Source organism: Aphelocoma coerulescens, chromosome 25, assembly GCF_041296385.1.
Source record: "Aphelocoma coerulescens isolate FSJ_1873_10779 chromosome 25, UR_Acoe_1.0, whole genome shotgun sequence".
NCBI lineage: Eukaryota > Metazoa > Chordata > Aves > Passeriformes > Corvidae > Aphelocoma > Aphelocoma coerulescens.
The window spans coordinates 1717694-1740332 of NC_091038.1; the positions used below are offsets into that span (position 1 = coordinate 1717694).

Consider the following 22639-nt stretch of genomic DNA (forward strand, 5'->3'; position numbering starts at 1 on the left):
CAGCCTCTGCCCGTGTCCCCACCCGAGCGCTGCCAGTGTCCCCAGCAGCCGCGCAACCCCCGAGCGGCATCTCCGGGGTCACCCCCCAGCTCCCGCGGGGCTGTCGCGACCCCTCCGCGGGGCAGAACCTCCCACGGAGGTGTGGGGGGCCAGAGGTGCCCAACCCCCCCCCCCTCGGGCCCCCCGAGGCCCCGCGAAGGCTGCGGGGCTGCGTGGGGACAGCGCGGGGTCCGTGGGCCGGGGTGTCCCCCGCACGCTGATGAGTTTCTCCGGTCTCAGCGCCCACGCGTGCCCGGGTCAGCGGTGGCACCGGGGTGGTCGCGGCCGCCGGGACCCGACGCACGGAGCGGACACATCCCGGCACATCGCCCCCCACCCCAAACGCCGTCCCACCGCCCCACGGGTGGGAATATCCCCACCCGCCAGCGGGCGGCCCCATCCGCCGCCCATCCCGGCTGGAATGCCGTGGGGGGAGCGGGCAGGAAGGAGTTAAGCTCGGTGTGGATGATAACGGCCCTTTGTGTCACCAGTGGGGGCGGCGAGCAAGGGCTCAGCCCCGCCGCGGGGGGGGGGGGGGAAGCCACTCTCCGTCCGTGGGCGATGCTGGCGGTGCTGGCCCCGCTCCTGGCCTCGCTCCTGGCCCTGCTCCCGGGCGCGGTGACGGCCCCGGCCCCGCTGACCCTCGCCGTGGTGCTGCCCCAGCGCAACCTCACCTACCCGTGGGCTTGGCCTCGCGTGGGACCCGCCGTGCGCTTGGCCGCGGCCGCCGTGAATTCCCGGCGGGATCTGCTGCCCGGCTTCACCCTCGGGTGGGTGTTCGGCAACAGCGAGGATCGCCACGGGGTCTGCTCGGAAATGGCCGCGCCGCAGGTGGCCGTGGACCTGCGGCTCTCCCATCACCCCGCGGCGTTTTTGGGGCCGGGGTGCGTCTACTCGGCGGCGCCGGTGGCCCGGTTCACCAGCCACTGGCAGCTGCCGCTGGTCACGGCGGGGGCCGAAGCCCACGGCTTTGACGACAAGAGCGAGGAGTTCGGCTTGACCACCCGCGCCGGCCCCAGCCACCGCAAACTGGGCGAGCTGGGCGTGCAGCTGCACCGGCGCTTCAACTGGACGCGGCGGGCGCTGCTGGTGTACTGGGACGAGCGAATGGACGACCGGCCCTACTACTTCGCCGCCGAGGGCTTGTACATGCAGCTGCCCACCCTGGGCAACTTCACGGTCATGGACGTGGTGTTCCGCGACGGCGGCAACTTCTCCTTCATCATCCAGGAGATCAAGGCGAAGGGGCGCAGTGAGTGCCGACGGCGGGGCGGGCAGGGCGACGGGGAGGGGGACGTGTCGGCACGGGTGCCCATGGGTGTGCCAGGCTTGGCTCGCCTGTGCGGGGGTGTTCGTGGCCATACATGGCCGCGCACAACTTTTACAGGGGTGTTCACAGCTGCACACGGGCGTGTCCAGCTGTGCCCAGCTGTGCTCGGCTTCACACGGGGGTGTCCGCAGGTGTTCATGGCCGCACACGGCTGGGCACGGATTTAAGGGGGTGTTTGCAGCTGTGCCCAGCTGCGCACGACTTCACACCGGGCTTTCGTGGTTATTCACGGCTGCGCAGGGGGTGTTCATGGCCGGACGCGGCTGTGCCCAGCTTCGCACGGGGGTTGCGCGGCTGTTCGTGGCTGTTCGTGGCCGGTCATGGCTGTTCATGGCTGTTCATGGCTGTTCATGGCTGTTCATGGCTGTTACACGGATGTTCCTGGCAGCACACGGGTGTCACAGCCGCACACGCGTGTCCCGCACACCCCCGCGCTGCCCCTGCCCCACCCTGACCCCCTGGACCCCTCCCCACCCCCTGTCCCACCGGCATCTCCGGGCGTTGTCACCTGTCCCGGAGTCCTGGGCTGGTTCTGCCCCATTCCATGGAACGGCTCCAACCCCGGATGGCACCGCGAGCCCCGGGGTGGGCGGTGGGTGCTCAGCCGCGGGGGTGCATTTTGGGGCCCCGGGGGTGGCACGGCTGGAGGGGCCGTGGCGGGGGCCAGGCGGCACCCCCGGGGTCACGGTGTCGCCGGGAATCCATCAGGGCCGCGGGGAGGAGGAAACGGAGTCGGGAAAACAGGAAACCTCGGCCTGGCGCCGAGGGCAGCGCCGGGCAGGGCACGGGGGGGGCCGGCAGCGGGGTCGGGACCCCCCGGCCCGGGGGCACCGCAACCCCCGGCCATGTCACGCAACGGCCGGCGACCCCCGGGATGCGGGGCTGGGGTCTCCAGGGGTCTCCCAGGGATGTTGGGGGGCTCGGGCCCGTGTCACACAATAACCAGCGATCCCCGGGATGCGGAGCTGGGGTCTCTGCACTGTCGGGGCGCATCCCAAGGGCCATGTCCCCCCCAGTCGTGTACGTGTGCTGCGCCCCGGACACGCTGCGGGAGCTGATGCTGCAGGCGGAGCGCGAGGGGCTCACGGGGGGCGACTTCGCCTTCTTCTACATCGACACGTTCGGGGCCAGCCTGCAGGGCCAGCGCTTCCCCGAGCCCCGGCGGCCCTGGCACCGCGGGGACGCGCACGACGCCCGCGCCCGCCGCGCCTTCCAGGTGAGCGGGGTGGGCACAGGAGCACAGCCAGGTGGGCACGGAGGGCCGCAGGTGGGCATGGACACCCCCCGGGTGGGTCTGTCCAGCCCCTCCAGCCCCTGTCCCCACCCCAGGCCGTCACCATCATCACCTACAAGGAGCCCGAGAACCCCGAGTACCGGCCCTTCCTGGAGCGGCTCAAGGAGGAGGCGCGGGACCACTTCAACTTCTCCATGAAGGACGGATTGGTGGGACACGGAAGGATGGGAATGACGGGGGGCACGGGGCTGGGGGGACAGCGGGGGCTGGGGACAAGGGGGGCACGGGATGGAGCTGGGGACAGGGGACAGAGACCCCCGGCTGTGTCCTGTCCCCGAGCCGTCCCCGTGTCCCCAGATGAATTTCATCGCCGCCGCCTTCCACGACGGGGTCCTGCTCTACGCCCAGGCCCTCAACGAGACCCTGGAGCGCGGCGGCTCCGTCAGCGACGCCTCGGCCATCACCCGCCAGATGTGGAACCGCACCTTCTACGGTGAGACCTGGCCTGGCCTGGCCCCTCCCTATCCTGTCCCCATCCCATCCCATCCCATCCCATCCCATCCCATCCCATCCCATCCCATCCCATCCCGTGCCATCCCGTGCCATCCCGTCCCATCCCGTCCCATCCCATCCCATCCCATCCCATCCCATCCCATCCCATCCCATCCCATCCCATCCCATCCCATCCCATCCCATCCCATCCCCATCCCATCCCATCCTATCCTTGTCCCCATCCCCATCCCATCCCGGTGCCACCTGCCAGTTCCGCCCCCCCGCCCCACTCCCAGGGTGATATTTTGGGATCAGAGCCCCCCCCAGGTCCCCCCCAGCTCCTCACCCTCTGTCCCCAGGTGTCACCGGCTTCCTGAAGATCGACGAGCAGGGGGACCGGGAGAGTGACTATTCCCTGTGGGACATGGACCCCGAGCAGGGAAACTTCCAGGTGAGCCCCAGCACGGAGGCAGCGGGGCCGGGGGGGAGGTCCGGGGGCTTCCCCCCACCCATTCCTTGCCCCTCCATCCCAAAGATCGTGGCCAACTACAACGGCACCACCAAGAAGATCCAGATGGTGCCGGGGCGAGAGATCCACTGGCCGGGGAACGCGGTCCCGCCCGATGTCCCCCCCTGCGGCTTCGAGGGCACCGACCCCCAGTGCCTCAAAGGTGAGGGGGGGGAGCCGCGAGACCCCCGCCCGGCCCCCCCCGAGCCCTGACCGCTCCCTCCTCTCGCCGGCAGCCTCGCTGTCCACGCTGGAAGTCCTGTCCCTCGTGGTCAGCCTGATCCTCCTGGCCATCACCGCCACCTCCTTCTTCATCTACAGGTGCGGGGGCCGCGGGGTGGGGCGGGGACCCCGGGGCGGGGCGGGGGGGCGCGGGCGGGGGTCTCACGAGCCCCCACCCGGGCGCAGGAAGCTGCAGCTGGAGAACGAGCTGGCGGCCGAGCTGTGGCGGGTGCGCTGGGAGGACGTGCAGATGAGCAGCCTGGAGAAACACCTGCGGAGCGCCGGCAGCAAACTCACCCTGTCCCTGGTGGGCACCGGGGGCACCGGGGGCACCGGGGGGACCGGGGAGACCGGGGATTGGGGGGGACTGGGGTCCCTCCATGGCCCAACTCGGAGACTGGGGGAACCGGGGTTGCGCCGTATCCCTGCTCAGGGATCGCGGGGGCCGGGCTCACCCCACAGCCCCGCTCGGGGCCGGGGGCATTGGGGTGCCCGGGCTCACCCCACACCCCTGGCACAGCGGGGCTCCAACTACGGCTCGCTGATGACCACGGAGGGGCAGTTCCAGGTGTACGCCAAGACCGCCTATTACAAGGTACGGGGGCGGGGGAGCAGGGGGGACACCCACGCCCGCGTCCCCACCCCCGGTGTCCCCACCCCTGGTGTCCCCCCCAGGGTAACCTGGTGGCCGTGAAGCACGTGAACCGCAAACGCATCGAGCTGACGCGCAAGGTCCTGTTCGAGCTCAAACACGTACGTGGCTGACCCCAGGGGTGTCCCCGGGCCGGGGGGGGGGCACGGCGGGACCCCGGCCCACCCCGCTGCCCCCGGTAGATGCGGGACGTGCAGAACGAGCACCTGACGCGGTTCATCGGCGCCTGCACCGACCCGCCCAACATCTGCATCCTGACCGAGTACTGCCCGCGAGGGAGCCTCCAGGTACGGCCGGACCGGGGCTGCGGGGCCGCGAGGGCACCAGGACCCCCATCCCGGGGCTGTGGGGCTGCGAGGGCACCAGGACCCCCATCCCGGGGCTGCGGGCCCGGGAGGGCACCGGGAACCCATCCCGGAGCTGCGCGGCCAGGAGGGCACCGGGAGCCCATCCCGGGGCTGTGGGGCCGCGAGGGTACCGGGAGCCCATCCCAGGGCTATCCCGGACCCCCCATGTCCCCAGGACATCCTGGAGAACGAGAGCATCACCCTGGACTGGATGTTCCGCTATTCCCTCACCCATGACATCGTCAAGGTACCCCCGGCATTCTCAGGGGGGTTCCCCATCCTGTGGGGGTCCCACATCCCACTGGGATCCCCCACCCCACAGGTCAGTGGGGTCCGGCCGTGTCCGAGCTCTCTCTGCCTCTCCAGGGGATGCAGTTCCTGCACAACGGGGTCATCGTGTCCCACGGGAACCTCAAGTCCTCCAACTGCGTGGTGGACTCGCGCTTCGTGCTGAAGATCACAGACTACGGGCTGGAGAGCTTCCGCATGGTCCCCGACGCCGACGACACCCACGCGCTCTTCGCCAGTGAGACCCCCCTGTGTCCCCCCCCCCGTGTCCCCCCTGTGTCCCCTGCCCAGTCTGACCCCGTCCCCGCTGCCGCAGAGAAGCTGTGGACGGCGCCGGAGCTGCTGCGCATGGAGGAGCCGCCGGCGCGGGGGACGCAGAAGGGCGACGTCTACAGCTTCGGCATCATCCTGCAGGAGATCGCCCTGCGCAGCGGCGTCTTCTACGTGGAGGGGATGGACCTCAGCCCCAAAGGTCAGCGGGGACACAGGGGGACCTGCTGGGGGGCGGCCGGACCGGCCGGCGGGGTCTGGATGTGTGGATGGGTGGTTGGAACCATGGATGGGTGGCTGGAACCATGGATGGGTTCTTGGAGGCGTTGGTGGGTGGTTGGAACCATGGATGGGTGGTTGGAACCATGGATGGATGGTTGGAACCATGGATGGGTGGCTGGAACCATGGATGGATGGGTTGGAAAAACGGATGGGTGGTTGGAACCATGGATGGGTGACTGGAACCATGGATGGGTGGCTGGAACCATGGATGGGTGGCTGGAACCATGGATGGGTGACTGGAACCATGGATGGGTGGTTGGAACCACGGATGGGTGGTTGGAACCATGGATGGGTGGTTGGAACCATGGATGGGCGGTTGGAACCATGGATGGGTGGTTGGAACCATGGATGGGTGGTTGGAACCATGGATGGGCGGTTGGAACCATGGATGGGTGACTGGAACCATGGATGGGTTCTTGGACGCGTTGGTGGGTGGTTGGAGCTGGTGATGGGTTCTTGGAGCTTCTGATGAGTTCCTGGAGCCTCTGCTGGGTTGTTGGACTCATCAAAGGGTGGTTGGACGTGTTGATGAGTTCTCGGACCAGCTGATGAGTTGCTGGACTGGCCAATGGGTTTTTGGACGCACTGGTGGGTTCCTGGACCTGCTGATGAATCCTCGTGGGTGCTGCCCTGCCTGACGGGCCCCCGTCCCCGCAGAGATCATCGAGCGCGTCAAGAGCGGGGAGCGGCCCAGCTTCCGGCCCTCGGCCAACGTCGGCTGTCACCTGGAGGAGCTGGGGCAGCTGATGCAGCACTGCTGGGCCGAGGACGTCCTGGAGCGCCCCGACTTCAACCAGATCAAGGTCCAGCTCCGCAAGTTCAACAGGTGCCGCCACGGCCCTCGACCTGCAGGCCAGGGGTGACCCCCAGAGAAGGTCCCTGGGTGAGGGGTGGCCCCCAAAAAGGGTCTTTGAGTGAGAGGTGACCCCAAGGAAAGGTCCCCGGATAAGGGGCTGACATCCAGAGAGGATCTTTGGGTTGGGAGGTGACTCCTAGAAAGGATCCCCGGGTGGGAGGTGACGCCCAAAAAGGGTCCGCAGGTGGGAGGTGACCCCCAAAAAGGGTCCCCAGGTGGGTGGTGATGCCCAAAAAGGGTCCGCAGGTGGGAGGCGACCCCTAAAAAGGGTCCCCAGGTGGGTGGTGATGCCCAAAAAGGGTCCGCAGGTGGGAGGCGACCCCCAAAAAGGGTCCCCAGGTGGAAGGTGACCCCAGAGAGGGTCCCCAGGTGGGTGGTGACCCCCAAAAAGGGTCCCCAGGTGGGTGGTGATGCCCAAAAAGGGTCCGCAGGTGGGAGGTGACCCCCAAAAAGGGTCCCCAGGTGGAAGGTGACCCCAGAGAGGGTCCGCAGGTGGGAGGTGACCCCCAAAAAGGGTCCCCAGGTGGAAGGTGACCCCCGAAAAGGGTCCCCAGGTGGGTGGTGACCCCAGAGAGGGTCCCCAGGTGGGAGGTGACCCCCAAAAAGGGTCCCCAGGTGGGTGGTGATGCCCAAAAAGGGTCCGCAGGTGGGAGGTGACCCCAGAGAGGGTCCGCAGGTGGGAGGTGACCCCAAAAAGGGTCCCCAGGTGGGAGGTGACCCCCGAAAAGGGTCCCCGGGCAGGAGATGACCCCGTTCCCGCAGGGAGAGCAGCACCAACATCCTGGACAACCTCCTGTCGCGCATGGAGCAATACGCCAACAACCTGGAGGAGCTGGTGGAGGAGCGCACCCAGGCCTACCTGGAGGAGAAGCGCAAGGCCGAGGCTCTGCTCTACCAGATCCTGCCCCAGTGAGCTCCGGGCGGGGAGGGGGTCCTGGGGGGGGGCGTCCTGGGGGCCGTGCCCGCCCTGACCCCGCCGTTGTCCCCAGCTCGGTGGCGGAGCAGCTCAAGCGGGGCGAGACGGTGCAGGCGGAGGCGTTCGACAGCGTCACCATCTACTTCAGCGACATCGTGGGGTTCACGGCGCTGTCGGCGCAGAGCACCCCCATGCAGGTGGTGACGCTGCTCAACGACCTCTACACCTGCTTCGACGCCATCATCGACAACTTCGACGTCTACAAGGTGAGGGTGGCACGTCCCGGGGACACACAGGGACGGGTAGGGACGCTCACGGACACACGTGGATGTGTAGGGAGGTGTAGGGATGCGTGTGGGTGTTTAGGGAGGCGTGTGGGCACGCGGGGACGCGCTGGACGTGTCGCCGCCGCTGTCGCAGAGCTCGGGAATCAGAAAATCCCAGGGAGGCGGGGACAGGGAAGCGCAGGATCAGAGAATCCTGGAATCCTCAAGTCCCAGAATCGCAGAGCCCCAGAACCCCAGAATGCTGATATTCCAGAATGTAAACACCCCGGAATCCCAATATCCCGAAACCCTGGGATCCCAGAATCCCAACATCCCAAAACCCCGCAGTCCCAGAATCCAAGCACAACAGAACCACAGAATCCCATAATTACAGAATCCCAACATCCCAAAATCCCGACATCCCAAAACCCCGGAATCCCAGAATCCCAACATGCCAAAACCCCGGAGTCCCAGAATCCCAACATCCCAAAAGCCCGGAATCCCAGAATCCAAGCACAACAGAACCACAGAATCCCATAATTACAGAATCCCAACATCCCAAAATCCCGACATCCCAAAACCCCGGAGTCCCAGAATCCCAACATCCCAAAACCCCGGAATCCCAGAATCCAAGCACAACAGAACCACAGAATCCCATAATTACAGAATCCCAACATCCCAAAATCCCGACATTCCAAAACCTCAGAATCCCAGAATCCAAGCACAACAGAACCACAGAATCCCATAATTACAGAATCCCAACATCCCAAAATCCCGACATCCCAAAACCCCGGAGTCCCAGAATCCAAGCACAACAGAACCACAGAATCCCATAATTACAGAATCCCAACATCCCAAAATCCCGACATCCCAAAACCCCGGAATCCCAGAATCCCAACATGCCAAAACCCCGGAGTCCCAGAATCCCAACATCCCAAAAGCCCGGAATCCCAGAATCCAAGCACAACAGAACCACAGAATCCCATAATTACAGAATCCCAACATCCCAAAATCCCGACATCCCAAAACCCCGGAGTCCCAGAATCCCAACATCCCAAAACCCCGGAATCCCAGAATCCAAGCACAACAGAACCACAGAATCCCATAATTACAGAATCCCAACATCCCAAAATCCCGACATTCCAAAACCTCAGAATCCCAGAATCCAAGCACAACAGAACCACAGAATCCCATAATTACAGAATCCCAACATCCCAAAATCCCGACATCCCAAAACCCCGGAGTCCCAGAATCCAAGCACAACAGAACCACAGAATCCCATAATTACAGAATCCCAACATCCCAAAATCCCGACATCCCAAAACCCCGGAGTCCCAGAATCCCAACATCCCAAAACCCCGGAGTCCCAGAATCCAAGCACAACAGAACCGCAGAATCCCATAATTACAGAATCCCAGCATCCCAGAATCCCAGGATCAGTGAGGTCGGGAAAACCCTCCCAGCCCTTCTTCGGACACCTCCAGGGATGAGGACCCCAAACCTCTGCCTGGCCGCCCCTTTTTCCATGAGGGAATTCCCGGTTTCCCGCAGGTGGAGACCATCGGGGACGCCTACATGGTGGTGTCGGGGCTGCCGGTGCGCAACGGGAAGCTGCACGCGCGGGAGGTGGCGCGGATGGCGCTGGCCCTGCTCGACGCCGTGCGCTCCTTCCGCATCCGCCACCGGCCCCAGCAGCAGCTGGAGCTGCGCATCGGCATCCACACGGGTCAGCGTTCCGTGGGAACGGGAACGGGAACGGGAACGGGAACGGGAATGGGAACGGGCATCCACACGGGTCAGCGTTCCGTGGGAACGGGAATGGGAACAGGAATGGGAATGGGAATGGGAACAGGAATGGGAACGGGCATCCACACGGGTCAGCGTTCCGTGGGAACGGGAACGGGAACGGGAATGGGAACAGGAACGGGAACGGGAACGGGAACGGGAATGGGAACGGGAATGGGAATGGGAACGGGAATGGGAACGGGAACAGGAATGGGAACGGGCATCCACACGGGTCAGCGTTCCGTGGGAACGGGAATGGGAATGGGAACGGGAACGGGAATGGGAATGGGAACGGGAACGGGAACAGGAATGGGAACGGGCATCCACACGGGTCAGCATTCCGTGGGAACGGGAATGGGAACGGGCATCCACACGGGTCAGCATTCCGTGGGAATGGGAATGGGAATGGGAACGGGAATGGGAACGGGAATGGGAACGGGAACGGGCATCCACACGGGTCAGCATTTCGTGGGAACGGGAATGGGAACAGGAATGGGAATGGGAACGGGAATGGGAACAGGAATGGGAACGGGAACGGGCATCCACACGGGTCAGCATTTCGTGGGAATGGGAACGGGAATGGGAACAGGAACGGGAATGGGAACGGGAACGGGAACGGGAACGGGAATGGGAACAGGAAGGGGAATGGGAACGGGAATGGGAACGGGCATCAGCATCCACACGGGTCGGTGGGAATGGGGTCAGGGATGGGGACAGAGATGGATACAGGGCCAGGGCCAGGGCCAGCCAGAGGGGATGGGGACTGGGCACCCTCCGGCTTCCCAGGGTGGCACCGGTGGCACCAGCGGGGTCCGGGGTGGCACCGGTGGCACAGGAGAGTCCGGGGTGGCACCGGTGGCACAGGGGGGACTGGGGTGGCACCGGTGGCACAGGCAGGGTCCGGGGTGACACAGGGGGGTCCAGGGTGGCACCGGTGGCACAGGCAGGGTCCGGGGTGACACCGGTGGCACAGGAGGGGCCGGGATGACACCAGTGGCACAGGAGGGTCCAGGGTGGCACCGGTGGCACAGGAGGGTCTGGGGTGGCACCGGTGGCACAGGAGGGTCCGGGGTGGCACCGGTGGCACAGGGGGGACTGGGGTGGCACTGGTGGCACAGGCAGGGTCCAGGGTGGCACCGGTGGCACAGGAGGGTCCAGGGTGGCACTGGTGGCACAGGAGGGTCCGGGGTGGCACCGGTGGCGCAGGCAGGGTCCAGGGTGGCACCGGTGGCACAGGAGGGTCCGGGGTGGCACAGGCAGGGTCCGGGGTGGCACCGGTGGCACAGGAGGGTCCGGGGTGGCACAGGAGGGTCCGGGGTGGCACAGGAGGGTCCGGGGTGGCACCAGTGGCACAGGCAGGGTCCAGGGTGGCACCGGTGGCACAGGAGGGTCCGGGGTGGCACAGGCAGGGTCCAGGGTGGCACCGGTGGCACAGGAGGGTCTGCGGTGGCACTGGTGGCACAGGAGGGTCCGGGGTGGCACCGGTGGCACAAGCAGGGTCCGGGGTGGCACCGGTGTCACCCGCGGCTCTCGGTGCCCCCGCAGGTCCGGTCTGCGCGGGGGTGGTGGGGCTGAAGATGCCGCGGTACTGCCTGTTCGGGGACACCGTCAACACGGCCTCGCGCATGGAGTCCAACGGCGAAGGTGACGATCGGGGGGGCTCGGGGGACACCCCGGGGACACCCTGGGGACACCCCGGGGTGCTGAGGGTCCCACGCCCACCCCCCAGCCTTGAAGATCCACATCTCGGGGGTCACCAAGGCCGTGCTGGAGGAGTTCGGGTGCTTCGAGCTGGAGCTGCGGGGGGATGTGGAGATGAAGGTGAGCCCCGACCCTCCCAAACTGCCTCGATACCCCCCAAAACTGCCCCGATACACCCCAAAACTGCCCTGATACACCCCCAAACTGCCCCAAACCCCTAAAACTGCCCCGATACCCCCCAAACTGCCCCGATACACCCCAAAACTGCCCCAAACCCCTAAAACTGCCCCGATACCCCCCAAACTGCCCCGATACCCCCCAAAACTGCCCTGATACACCCCAAAACTGCCCTGATACACCCCAAAACTGCCCTGATACACCCCCAAACTGCCCCAAACCCCTAAAACTGCCCCGATACCCCCCAAGCTGCCCCGATACCCCCCCAAACTGACCCAAACCCCTAAAACTGCCCTGATTACCCCAGAACTGCCTCGATACCCCCAAACTGCCCCAATACCCCCCAAACTGCCCTGATATCCCCCCAAACTGCCCCGATACCCCCCCAAACTGCCCCGATATCCCCCCAAACTGCCTCGATACCCCTCCAAACTGCCCCAACCCCCTAAAACTGCCTCGATACCCTCCCAAACTGCCCTGATACCCCCCCAAACCCCTAAAACTGCCCCAAACCCCTCAAACAGCCCCAACCTCCCCCCAAGCAACTTCAACCCCCCCAAAAGACCCCCCCAAACCCCCCCAACTCAGTTCCGACCCCCCCAAACTGCCCTGACTCCCCCCCCAAACAACCCCAACCCCCCCCCGCCCACAGTCTCACCCCAATGGGGACCCTCACCCCAATCCCGAGGGAAAAGCGCCCCCCCCTTTGCACCCCAAATCTCGGGGCACCCCCAGACCCCCCCTTTGCACCCCAAATCTCGGGGCACCCCCAGACCCCCCCCCCCCTTTGCACCCCAAATCTCGGGGTACCCCCAGACCCCCCCTTTGCACCCCAAATCTCGGGGCACCCCCAGACCCCCCCCTTTGCACCCCAAATCTCGGGGTACCCCCAGCGCCCCCTCCCCCGCAGGGCAAGGGCAAGCTCAGGACCTATTGGCTCCTGGGGGAGCGCGGGAGCGGCACCCGGGGGTGACCCCCCCCCTGCACCCCAAAATCAGCCCCCGCAGCCCGCGGGGCACCACAACCACGGACCCCTCCCCCCCTCCCAGGGGCTGGGGACCACCCCCCCCCCCCCCAAAATCGCTGCGCCCCCCGAACCGGCTCCGGAGGGGATCACCGGGGGGGGTGGGGGGGCCACGGGAGGGGTCCGGGGGGGCCATGGGGGCTCCCCCCGACCCCGGGGGGGTCCCAAGAGCTCGGATTTTTGTAATAAAGCTGCTGCGGACGCACGCGGGGCTCTCACGGGGGGGTCCCCGAAGGGAGGGTTGGGGGGCGTCCCGGGGGTCCCCGGGGTTTGTGGGGTGCTGGGTGGTCTCAGTTCGGGGGTTCTTGGTGGGTCCAGGAGGTTCCTGGTGGGTTGGGGGGTGCTCCCGGTGGGTCCGAGAAGGTTCAGGGGGTTCCGGGGGTCCCGGTGGGTCCGGGAGGGTTCGGGGGGTTCCGGGGGAGTTCAGGGGGTCCCGGGGGGTCCGGGAGGGTTCGGGGGGTTCCTGGTGGGTCCGAAAAGGTTCAAGGGGTTCCGGGAGAGTTCAGGGGGTCCCGGGGGGGTTCGGGGTTCCCGGGAGGGTTCGGGGGGTTCCCGGTGGGCCCGGGACGGTTCGGGGGGTTCGGGGTTCCCGGGGGGTTCGGGGGGTTCGGGGTTCCCGGGGGATTCCCGGGGGGGGTTCGGGGGGTTGCCGGGGGGTTCGGGAGGTTCGGGGTTCCCGGGGGGCTCCCGGGGGGGTTCGGGGGGTTCGGGGTTCCTGGGGGGTTCCCGGGGGGTTCGGGGTTCCCGGGGGGGGTTCGGGGGGTTCCCGGGGGGTTCCCGGGGGGTTCCCGGGGGGGTTTGGGGGGTTCCCGGGGGGTTCCCGGGGTGTTCCCGGGGGGTTCCCGGGGGGGTTTGGGGGGTTCCCGGGGTGTTCCCGGGGGGTTCCCGGGGGTGTTCCCGGGGGGGTTCCCGGGGTGTTCCCGGGGTGTTCCTGGGGGGGTTCCCGGGGGGTTCCCGGGGGGGTTCCCGGGGTGTTCCCGGGGTGTTCCCGGGGGGGTTTGGGGGGTTCCCGGGGGGTTCCCGGGGTGTTCCCGGGGGGTTCCCGGGGGGGTTTGGGGGGTTCCCGGGGGGTTCCCGGGGTGTTCCCGGGGGGTTCCCGGGGGGGTTTGGGGGGTTCCCGGGGGGTTCCCGGGGTGTTCCCGGGGTGTTCCCGGGGGGGTTCCCGGGGGGGTTCCCCCGCACGCGCCCCCCCCGCGCGCGGCTGGGCGGAGCCTCCGCCCGCCCAAGCCCCGCCCCCTCCTCCCCATTGGCGGAGTCTCTTCCCTCGGCCCCGCCCCTCCAGCCCCTCCCCGCCAGCTGTCACTCAAGGCCGTCCCGCCGCTCCCATTGGCCGGCGGGCGCGTGAGGGGCGGGACTTTCCTCCCGCGCTGCGCTTCCGCTTCCGGCCGAGCGCCGCCGTCGCTCTCCGGTAACTTCCGGCCGCCGCCGCCTCCCCCCGGCCCGACCCCGCCGGGCCCTGCCCGGCCCGCGACCCCTCGCAGCGGCACCGAGCCCCGCAGAGACACCGGGACACCCTTCCCCAGCCGGGACACCCTTCCCGGACCGACCCTTCCTCAGCGACCCGGAACCCCCCGGTCCCCCCCCCGGGGCCGCTTTGCCTCAGCTCCCCCCTTCCCGGGACCCTTCAGCGAAGGCTCCCCGGGCCCGTCCCCGCTCCGCCACCCCCGTCCCTTCCTCCCGGGGTGTGCCTGTCTATCGAACCCCCCAAATCCCCCCTCATAACCGACCCCAAAAACCCCCCCGAGCCCCCCGCCCCCCCCAGGCGGCCACCGGAGGTTGTGGGGTGGGGGAGGGGGGGCGGGGGACGCTCGGCAAAGGCGGAATTCCCAAAAAAAAACCCCCGATCCCGCCAGGCCGAGCTGGGAGGGGGCTCCCGGCCCCCGGCCAGGGGGGGGGCACCGGCCAGAGCCCCCGGGGCCCCTCCCGAGCCATGGAGATTCCCAAGGGAAAAGCGGGAGCGGCCGGGAAGCTCCTGGTGTCCTCCCTGCTGGATTCCAAGGATGAGCTGGAGGAGGTGAGAGGGGCTTGGGGGGGGGGCTCTGGGTGCCCCCCGGATTCCTGGGATGGGGGTGGGGGTGGGATTGAGATGGGGATGGCCGGGATTTGGGGGGATGCTCGGAATTGCTGGGATTTCTCCGGATTCCCGGTGAGGTTTTGCTGCTGTGCGGGGGTTTGGGATCTCCGGGATACCTGGGATCTGTTCCAGGTGTGGGATGGATTTCCTGGCATCTGGGAATTCTCCCGATGTGTGTTCTGCAGGCCCGGAGTTCCCACAGGGCTTTTCTGGCTGCACGGATCTGGGATCTCCCTGGGAGTGTCCCGGCCGACAGGGACCTTTTTAGGGGGAAAAAATTCCCTTTTTGGCCACTTTGGGAGCTGCCGGTGGTTGGACACTTGGATTTTAGGATGAAATCCCAGTTCCCGATTTCCTGTTCCCAATTTCCCAATTCCCAATTTCCCATTCCCAATTCCCAGTTCCCAATCCCCCATTCCCAATTTCCAGTTTCCCGTTCCCAGTTCCCAGTGCCCCATTCCAAATTTCCCATTCCCAGTTCCCGATTTCCCAGTTCCCAATTTCCCAATTCCCAATTTCCCATTCCCAATTCCCATTCCCCATTCCCAGTTCCCAATCCCCCATTCCCAATCCCCCATTCCCAATTTCCTGATGGATGGATTTGGGCGATTCCAAGGGGCTTCCCTGGAACATCCTGGGTGCCTTTTCCATAAGATCCCAGGTGCTTTTTCCATAAGATCCCAGCTCCCTTTTCCATAAGATTCCAGGTGCCTTTTCCATAAGATCCTAGCTCCCTTTTCCATAAAATTCTAGCTGCCTTTTCCATAAGATCCCAGCTCCCTTTTCCATAAAATTCTATCTGCCTTTTCCATAAGATCCCAGGTGCCTTTTCCATAAGATCCCAGCTCCCTTTTCCATACGATCCTAGGTGCTTTTTCCATAAGATCCCAGCTCCCTTTTCCATAAGATTCCAGCTCCCTTTTCCATAAGATCCCAGCTCCCTTTTCCATAAGATCCCAGGTGCTTTTTCCATACGTTCCCAGCTCCCTTTTCCATAAAATCCCAGCTCCCTTTTCCATAAGATCCCGGGCGTTTCGGGGTTTCCCACCTCGGAAGGTTCCAGGTGTTATTCCCGGAATATTCCAGGGCTCTGGGCGGGTCGGAGCAGCCGCTGCCTTGCCTGGGAGATCCGGGGTCACCCATTTTTCCCAGTTTTTCCCAGTTTTCCCATTTTTTCCCCATTTTTTCCCCACGTTCCAGAGGCTGGAGCGCTGCGTCGGGATCGTGACCTCGCTGACCAACGGCCTCTCGGAGCGCGAGGCCAACGACGCCCTCAACGCCCACGTGAGTGCCGGGAATTCCCTCCCGGATCCCCGGAATCCCGGGATACGGGGGCTGGAGGGGCTCTGGGGGGGCGGGGAATGGGGAACGGGGAATGGGGAACTGGGAATGGGAATGGGGAATTGTGAATGGGGAATGGGAATTGGGAACTGGGAATTGGTAATGGGGGATTGGGAACTGGGAATGAGGAACTGGGAATGGAAACTAGGAATTGGGAATTGGGAATGGGAATGGGGAATGGGAACTGGGAATGGGAACTGGAAATGGGGAACTGGAAATGGGGAACTGGAAATGGGGAACTGGGAATGGGAACTGGGAATGGGGAATTGGGAATGGGAATTGGGAACAGGGAATTGGGAATGGGAGCTGGGAGCCGGGAATGGGGAACGGGGAATGGGGAATTGGGAACTGAGAATGGGGAATTGGGAATGGGAGCTGGGAATTGAGAATGGGAACTGGGAATTGGGAATGGGAGCTGGGAACTGGAAATAGGGAATTGGGAACTAGGAATGGGAATGGGGAATTGGGAACTGGGAATGGGGAACTGGGAATGGGGAATTGGGAACTGGGAATTGGGAACGGGGAGCTGGGAAGGGGAAATTGGGAATTAGGAACATGAAATTGGGAACTGGGAAATTGGGAGTTGGAAACTGGGAATGGGGAATTGGGAATGGGAAACTGAAAAGTGGAAGTTGGGAACAGGGAACTGGGAATTGGAAAATTGGGAACAGGGAATTGGGAAAATTGGGAAGTTGGGAACTGGGAAATTGGGAAGTTGGGAACGGGGCATTTGGGATGGGAAACTGGGAATTGGGAACAGGAAATTGGGAAATTGGGAACGGGGAGTTGAGAACCGGAAGCTGGGAGTGGGGAATTGGGAACGGGGAGCGGAGCCGGGGCTCTCACCCTCATCCCGAGGATTCCCAGAGCCAAATTCCAGTTCATGGTTTCATACAAAATTCCAGTTGGTCCATTCCCAGTTGGTCCATTCCCAGTTCAAAGGGAACAAGGCCTGGAGCGTTCATTCCCATCCCATTCCCGGATAAGGGAATCCCGTGGGACACATCCAGGGGCTCTGGGTGGGTTTTTCCCTGTGGGAGGCTGAGCTCTTCCCTGAGTGGGAAAGGCTGAATTCCCGGGATTCCCTGAAGCTCTGGGAATGTTTTCCCCTTGGAATGGTGGGAACGGGACCCAGCACAGGGATCTGCTCCCAGGTTTTTTTTTGGGAGCTCATCCCTTCAGGGATGAGGAGCAGCAAAATCCCTGGAAGGCTCCTGGGACCATTTTTCCACCTGGAATAATCGGGACCCCCTGGATGTCTCAGATTCTGGGATGATTCGGGGTGGGGGGGGGGGGGTGCTTCCCTTCCCTTCCCTTCCCTTCCCTTCCCTTCCCTTCCCTTCCCTTCCCTTCCCTTCCCTTCCCTTCCCTTCCCTTCCCTTCCCTTCCCTTCCCTTCCCTTCCCTTCCCTTCCCTTCCCTTCCCTTCCCTTCCCTTCCCTTCCCTTCCCTTCCCTTCCCTTCCCTTCCCTCAGCTCCAATTCCACCTGGAATTCAGAATTTTGGAGCTTGGATTTTCCATCTTCCCCCCTTTTCCCAGATCTGCAAAGGGACCCCCCAGCACGAGGAGATCTGCCTGGGGCTCTTCACCCTCGTCCTGACGGAGCCAGCCCAGGCACAGAAGGTGAGGAAAACCTGGGAAAAGGGAGGGAATTCTCCTGGCTGGAATTCCCTCGTTGGCCTGGAACGTTCCCGGCTCCGGCCGCGTCCGTGTGGAGCGGGGAGAAGGGAGCTCGGCCTTCCTCTCATCCCGGGTTGGGCTGTGGGAGGTGAATCCTGGTTTTTCAAGGAGCTGTCAGGGTTTTTTCCCGTTTTTTTTCCTTTGCATTGGGAGGCTTGGAATGGATTTTCCTCATGGAATTTCCTCACTGCGCCTGGATGCCTCCGGAATTCACCGTCTGGAGAAGGGATGTGCTGAATTCCCAGGGAAAACTGATTCCCAGCAGTCCAGCTCTGTTAATTCCACATCCCAGGGCAGATCTGGGAGTGGGAATCCCAAATCCAGGTGCCAGGAATCACCTCATGGAATCAAAACCTGCTTTTCCTGGGAGTCTTCCGGCCTGGCTGCTCCCGGTGCTGCTGGGAATGGGATTTTTCCGTGGATCGAGGGCTTTGCTTGGCTCACCTGAGCATTCCCAAATCCTTCCCACAGAGGCCAAATCCCAATCCCCGTTCCCAAGGCAAGGAAGGCCCTTCCTGCTTTTCCCAGAGTTGCTTTTCCAAAGGGTCATCCCCCCTCCCCATGGAATGAACCCCCTCTGATCCCTCTGGGAATGTCTGGGAAGCTCCCGGGGGCTTCCACACCTGGAAGCAAAGGTTGGGAGAATCCCATCCTGCTCTGGAGAGCTGCCAGGCACGTTCCTTTCCATGGGTCCCTCTGGAATTTCCCTCTGGAATTTCCCTCTGGAATTTTCCTCTGGAATTTTCCTCTAGAAAAGGGAGCAGCGACAGCACAGGGGACCTGGTGGTGGCTGCTCCCGGAACGCGGCGATTTTTCCAAGGAATAATTGGATCTGCTGGAGCCGGGCAGCCGGGCAGGGATTCCTGCCAGGGTTTGGGATGGGCTCTCCCTGCCCAGGGTTAACCCTTCCCTGCCTGAGGAGATCCCAAATCCCCCCGGGAGAGGAAAGCTGCTGGATTCCTGGGATCTGCTTGGCCGGGAAAAACACGGATGGGGGGCGCTGGGGGGGCAGGGACCCCCAAAATTTGCACAGGGATCCCCAAAATGTGGCACAGGGACCCTCAAATGTGGCACAGGGACCCCCAAACGTGGCACAGGGACCCCCAAACGTGGCACAGGAACCCCAAAATCGGCACAGGAACCCCAAAATCGGCACAGGGACCCCAAAATCGGCACAGGGACTCTCAAAATCTGCACAGGGACCCCCAAACATGGCCCAGGGACCCCAAAATCGGCCCAGGGTCCCCAAAATCTGCACAAGGACCCTTAAACGTGGCCCAGGGACCCCAAAATCAGCACAGGGACCCTCAAAATCAGCACAGGGACCCCCAAACATGGCACAGGAACCTCAAAATCGGCACAGGGACCCTCAAAATCGGCACAGGAACCCCAAAATCAGCACAGGGACCCTCAAAATCAGCACAGGGACCCCCAAACGTGGCACAGGAACCTCAAAATCGGCCCAGGATCCCCAAATCTGCTCCAGGAGCCCCAAAATGTGGCCCAGGGACCTCCCCCCCCACCCCCCCAGACCTTCCCAGGGATTCCCAAAACCTTCCCAGAGATCCCAAACCTGCCCAGGGACAACTCCAGGACCCCCAAATCTGCTCCAGGAGCCCCAAAACGTGGCCCAGGGACCCCCCCCCGGTGTCCCCAGCTGGGCACAGCCGGCTCCAGCTGCCCTCGGCTCCTCCTCCTCTTCCTCCTCTTCCTCCTCCGGCTTTAATTACTCGGGATGGAGCCCACGGATGATCCCAAGTTTCCCTCGGAGTCCATCCCTGTTCTCTCTCGCTGGCCCCTCATTTAAGGGCTCCATTAATCACGCCAGGGTTAATTAAACACCCCGGGGGGAGCCCCCTGGATTGTGTCAGCCTGGCAAAATCCGAGGAATTCAGGTTCTCCCTGCCCCCCTTCCTCCCCTCCCAGGGAATTTTCCCGGTGCTATCCCCGTTTTCATGGCGTGGGACGAGTTCTCCTCTCTGGCCAGGGACAGCTGGGGTTTATTCCCAAAATTCCGGCGTTTCCCTATGGATTTGAGGATGTTCAAGGGGAAAAGCTGCCCGATCCCAAAGGGAATGGGATTCTGGAATCCTTCCAGTGGGATTTCAGTGCTCGGCCAGGGGCAGATCCCACAGAGCATCCCTGATCCAGCCCCTCTCCCCAGGATCAGTCGGGAATGACCCCACACACGGGGCCTCTCTGCCTTCCGGGATGTTTCTTTCCCCGACATCCATGGATTTGCCCTTCCCCTGGGCACGCTTTTCCATGGCTTTTCCCGTTTTCCCTGCAGTGCTACCGGGACCTGGCGCTGGTGAGCCGGGACGGGATGAACATCGTCCTCAACAAGATCAACCACATCCTCATGGAGAAGTACCTGAAGCTGCAGGACACCTGCCGGACCCAGGTCAGGGAATTCCCTGGAATCTCCTGTCCCCACCCAGATTCTCCTGTCCCCCCTGGAATCTCCTGTCCCCACCCAGAATCTCCTCTCCCCACCCAGGTTCTCCTGTTCCCCCCCTGGAATCTCCTGTCCCCCCTGGATTCTCCTCTCCCCACCCGGATTCTCCTTTCCCACCCGGATTCTCCTGTCCCCCCCCTAGAATCTCTTGTCCCCCCCCGGATTCTCCTGTCCCACCCGGATTCTCCTTTCCCACCTGGATTCTCCTCTCCCCACCCAGAATCTCCTCTCCCCACCCAGAATCTCCTCTCCCCACCTGGAATCTCCTGTCCCCACCTGGAATCTCCTTTCCCCCCTGGATTCTCCTGTCCCACGTGGAATCTCCTGTCCCATGTGGATTCTCCTTTCCCCACCTGGAATCTCCTGTCCCTTCCCAGAATCTCCTCTCCCCCCCCTGGAATCTCCTTTCCCCCCTGGAATCTCCTCTCCCCCCCCTGGAATCTCCTGTCCCCCCTGGAATCTCCTGTCCCACGTGGAATCTCCTCTCCCCACCCGGAATCTCCTGTCCCACCCAGTGGGGGACGAGCAGAGGGAAGCAGGGCGGGTTTGGGGCCACCGAGGGCAGGAGTCACCTCGGGAATGGGAATGGGAATGGGAATGTGTGGGGAGCAGAGGGGTCCTGGAGGGCTCTGATCCCGGAATCTCCGTGTCCAGCTGGTGTGGCTGCTCCGGGAGCTGGTGAAGAGCGGGGTGCTGGGAGCCGACGGAGTCTGCATGACCTTCATGAAGCAGATCGCGGGTGAGCCAGGCTGCGGGCCGGGAATCCTCCGGATCCGAGCCAGGAATCCTCTGGATCCGAGCTGGGAGTCCCCCTGATCTGAGCTGGGAGTCCCCCTGATCTGAGCTGGGAATCCTCCGGATCCGAGCCGGGAATCCCCCGGATCTGAGCTGGGAATCCCCCGGATCCGAGCCGGGAATCCTCCAGATCCGATCTGGGAATCCCCCTGATCTGAGCTGGGAATCCTTTGGATCTGAGCTGGGAATCCTCCAGATCTGAGCCTGGATCTCTCCAGATCCAAGCCAGGAATCCTCTGGATCGGAGCCGAGAATCCCCCAGATCCGAGCTGGCAATCCCCCTGATCTGAGCCGGGAATCCTCTGGATCTGAGCCGGGAATCCTTTGGATCTGAGCCTGGATCCCTCCGGATCCAAGCCAGGATCCCTCCGGAGCGTGCCCAGATCCCAGCCTGAGCCAGGCAGGACCCACCAGGGTCCATCCCCAGGATCCCTCAGGATCTGTCCCCAGCTCAGAGCCCATGGATCTGGATCCAGACAGGATCCCCTGGGATCCCCCAGGATCTGTCCCCAGTTTGGAACCCTCCGAGCCAGATCCAGACAGGAATTCCACAGCGTCTGGCCTTAACTTGGATCCCATGGAGCTGGATCCAGACAGAATCCCTCAGGATCTATCCAGGCAGGGAATCTCTCCCAGGGGACGATCCCGTTGTTCCCTCTGGCTCAGCTGGATCCGGGAGAGGATCCTGGCAAAGGCTGGGACAGGCAGGAAGCGCTTTGCTTCCCGCTGCTGCCGGCTTTTCCTGGGATCACCGGGATCACCGGGAATGGCAGAGCCGGGCTGGCAGCTCCCGGGGCACGCGGGGAGCCGCTCATCCCACGGGAAGCCGCTCATCCCACGGGAAGCCGCTCATCCCACGGGAAGCCCCTCGGAGCGAGCCACGCTCACGCCTTTCCGGAGCCACAGGAACGGGGCCTCTTCCGTGTTCCCGGAGCCGGGCCTGACGCCCGCAGAGCAGGAATTCTGTCCCCCGGTGGGAATTCTGTCCCCTGGCAGGGTCGGGACGCAGAGTGGGAAGTGCCAGCAGGGAGGGGAGGGGCGGGGAGGGTCGGAGCGCTCCGGCTGCGCTGCCAGCACGGAGCAGTTGGAAAAGCTCTGGAAAAGGCGTCCCTGGAAAAGGCGTCCCTGGAAAAGGCATCCCTGGAAAAGGCATCCCGTGTCCCCTGGGCCGCTCCTCCCCTGCGGGGCCCCCTCTGGCTCCCACTCCATGCCAGCCATCCCATTGTTCGGACCTGCCAGTTTTCCATGGTTTTCCCTGGTTTTCCGTGTTCTCCACGCTCCAGCCCCACTCCCAGGGACCCACCCAGCCCTCATTCCCGAGGCTGGAATTTTCCCAGGTGGTGTTTCCCCTCCGGAGCCTCAGCAGCCGCCGATGTTTCCCATTCCCAGCCCTTCCCGGAGGGATCGCTGCTGCCTGCGCAGCTCCGCCGGGCTTCTCCCGGTGCTCTTCCAGCACATTCCCAGGGAATCACTCGGGAAGCTGCTGATCCCATGGGAAGCCGCTGATCCCTCGGGAAGCTCCGGAGCTGCAGGAGCGGGGTCTCTGCCGTGTTCCCAGGGAATCTGCTGGATCCCGGGGGCAGGAACGGGGGCTCGGATCCCGGCGGGAGCGGATCCCGGCAGGAGCAGGGATGGGAGCGGGCTGGCGGATTTCCCGCTGCTCCATCCAGCTGCTTTTCCTCCCCGTGCCTTTTCCAGGTGGGGATGTGACTGCCAAGAACATCTGGCTGGCGGAGAACGTCCTGGAGATCCTGACGGAGCAAAGGTACGGCCGGGAATCACCGGGATCCAGCCGAGTGTGGACATTCCCGAAGCAGCAATTCCCAGCTCTTGCTGGGAAGAACCCTCCTGAATCCTCCCCAAAGAATCCCAGAGAAAGAATCCTGAATCCCAAAGAAACAA

General features: G+C 64.1%; 2 protein-coding genes across 2 annotated transcripts in view; both read left to right on the forward strand.

Moving 5' to 3' along the window:
• Positions 1 to 571: 571 nt before the first annotated feature.
• NPR1 (natriuretic peptide receptor 1) lies at positions 572 to 12416 on the forward strand. The gene is made up of 21 exons (XM_068995162.1): positions 572 to 1291; positions 2386 to 2585; positions 2699 to 2812; positions 2961 to 3096; positions 3455 to 3546; positions 3631 to 3766; positions 3840 to 3924; positions 4012 to 4132; positions 4346 to 4420; positions 4501 to 4578; positions 4660 to 4764; positions 5000 to 5071; positions 5191 to 5350; positions 5429 to 5584; positions 6322 to 6490; positions 7283 to 7429; positions 7510 to 7702; positions 9254 to 9428; positions 11033 to 11131; positions 11217 to 11308; positions 12276 to 12416. Exons 1-21 carry the CDS (start codon positions 601 to 603, stop codon positions 12336 to 12338), a joined length of 3159 nt encoding a protein of 1052 aa, XP_068851263.1. The 5' UTR covers positions 572 to 600; the 3' UTR covers positions 12339 to 12416.
• A 1346-nt stretch (positions 12417 to 13762) lies between these two features.
• INTS3 (integrator complex subunit 3) overlaps positions 13763 to 22639 on the forward strand; it is a 38316-nt gene continuing 29439 nt past the window's right edge. Inside the window, exons 1-7 of the mRNA XM_068995425.1 lie at positions 13763 to 13797; positions 14243 to 14403; positions 15664 to 15747; positions 17344 to 17427; positions 19775 to 19888; positions 20597 to 20681; positions 22436 to 22502. Of these exons, the coding sequence (XP_068851526.1) occupies positions 14320 to 14403; positions 15664 to 15747; positions 17344 to 17427; positions 19775 to 19888; positions 20597 to 20681; positions 22436 to 22502 (518 nt within the window). The 5' untranslated portion in view covers positions 13763 to 13797; positions 14243 to 14319. The remainder of the gene's footprint in view (positions 13798 to 14242; positions 14404 to 15663; positions 15748 to 17343; positions 17428 to 19774; positions 19889 to 20596; positions 20682 to 22435; positions 22503 to 22639) is intronic.

Coding starts and splice junctions, on each gene's coding strand:
- NPR1 (XM_068995162.1), top strand. CDS start 601: ATGCTGGCGGTGCTGGCCCCGCTCCTGGCCTCGCTCCTGGCCCTGCTC. Junction 9,429..11,032: donor GCGCATCGGCATCCACACGG/GTCAGCGTTCCG, acceptor GTGCCCCCGCAG/GTCCGGTCTGCGCGGGGGTG. Junction 11,309..12,275: donor GGGGGGATGTGGAGATGAAG/GTGAGCCCCGAC, acceptor CCTCCCCCGCAG/GGCAAGGGCAAGCTCAGGAC.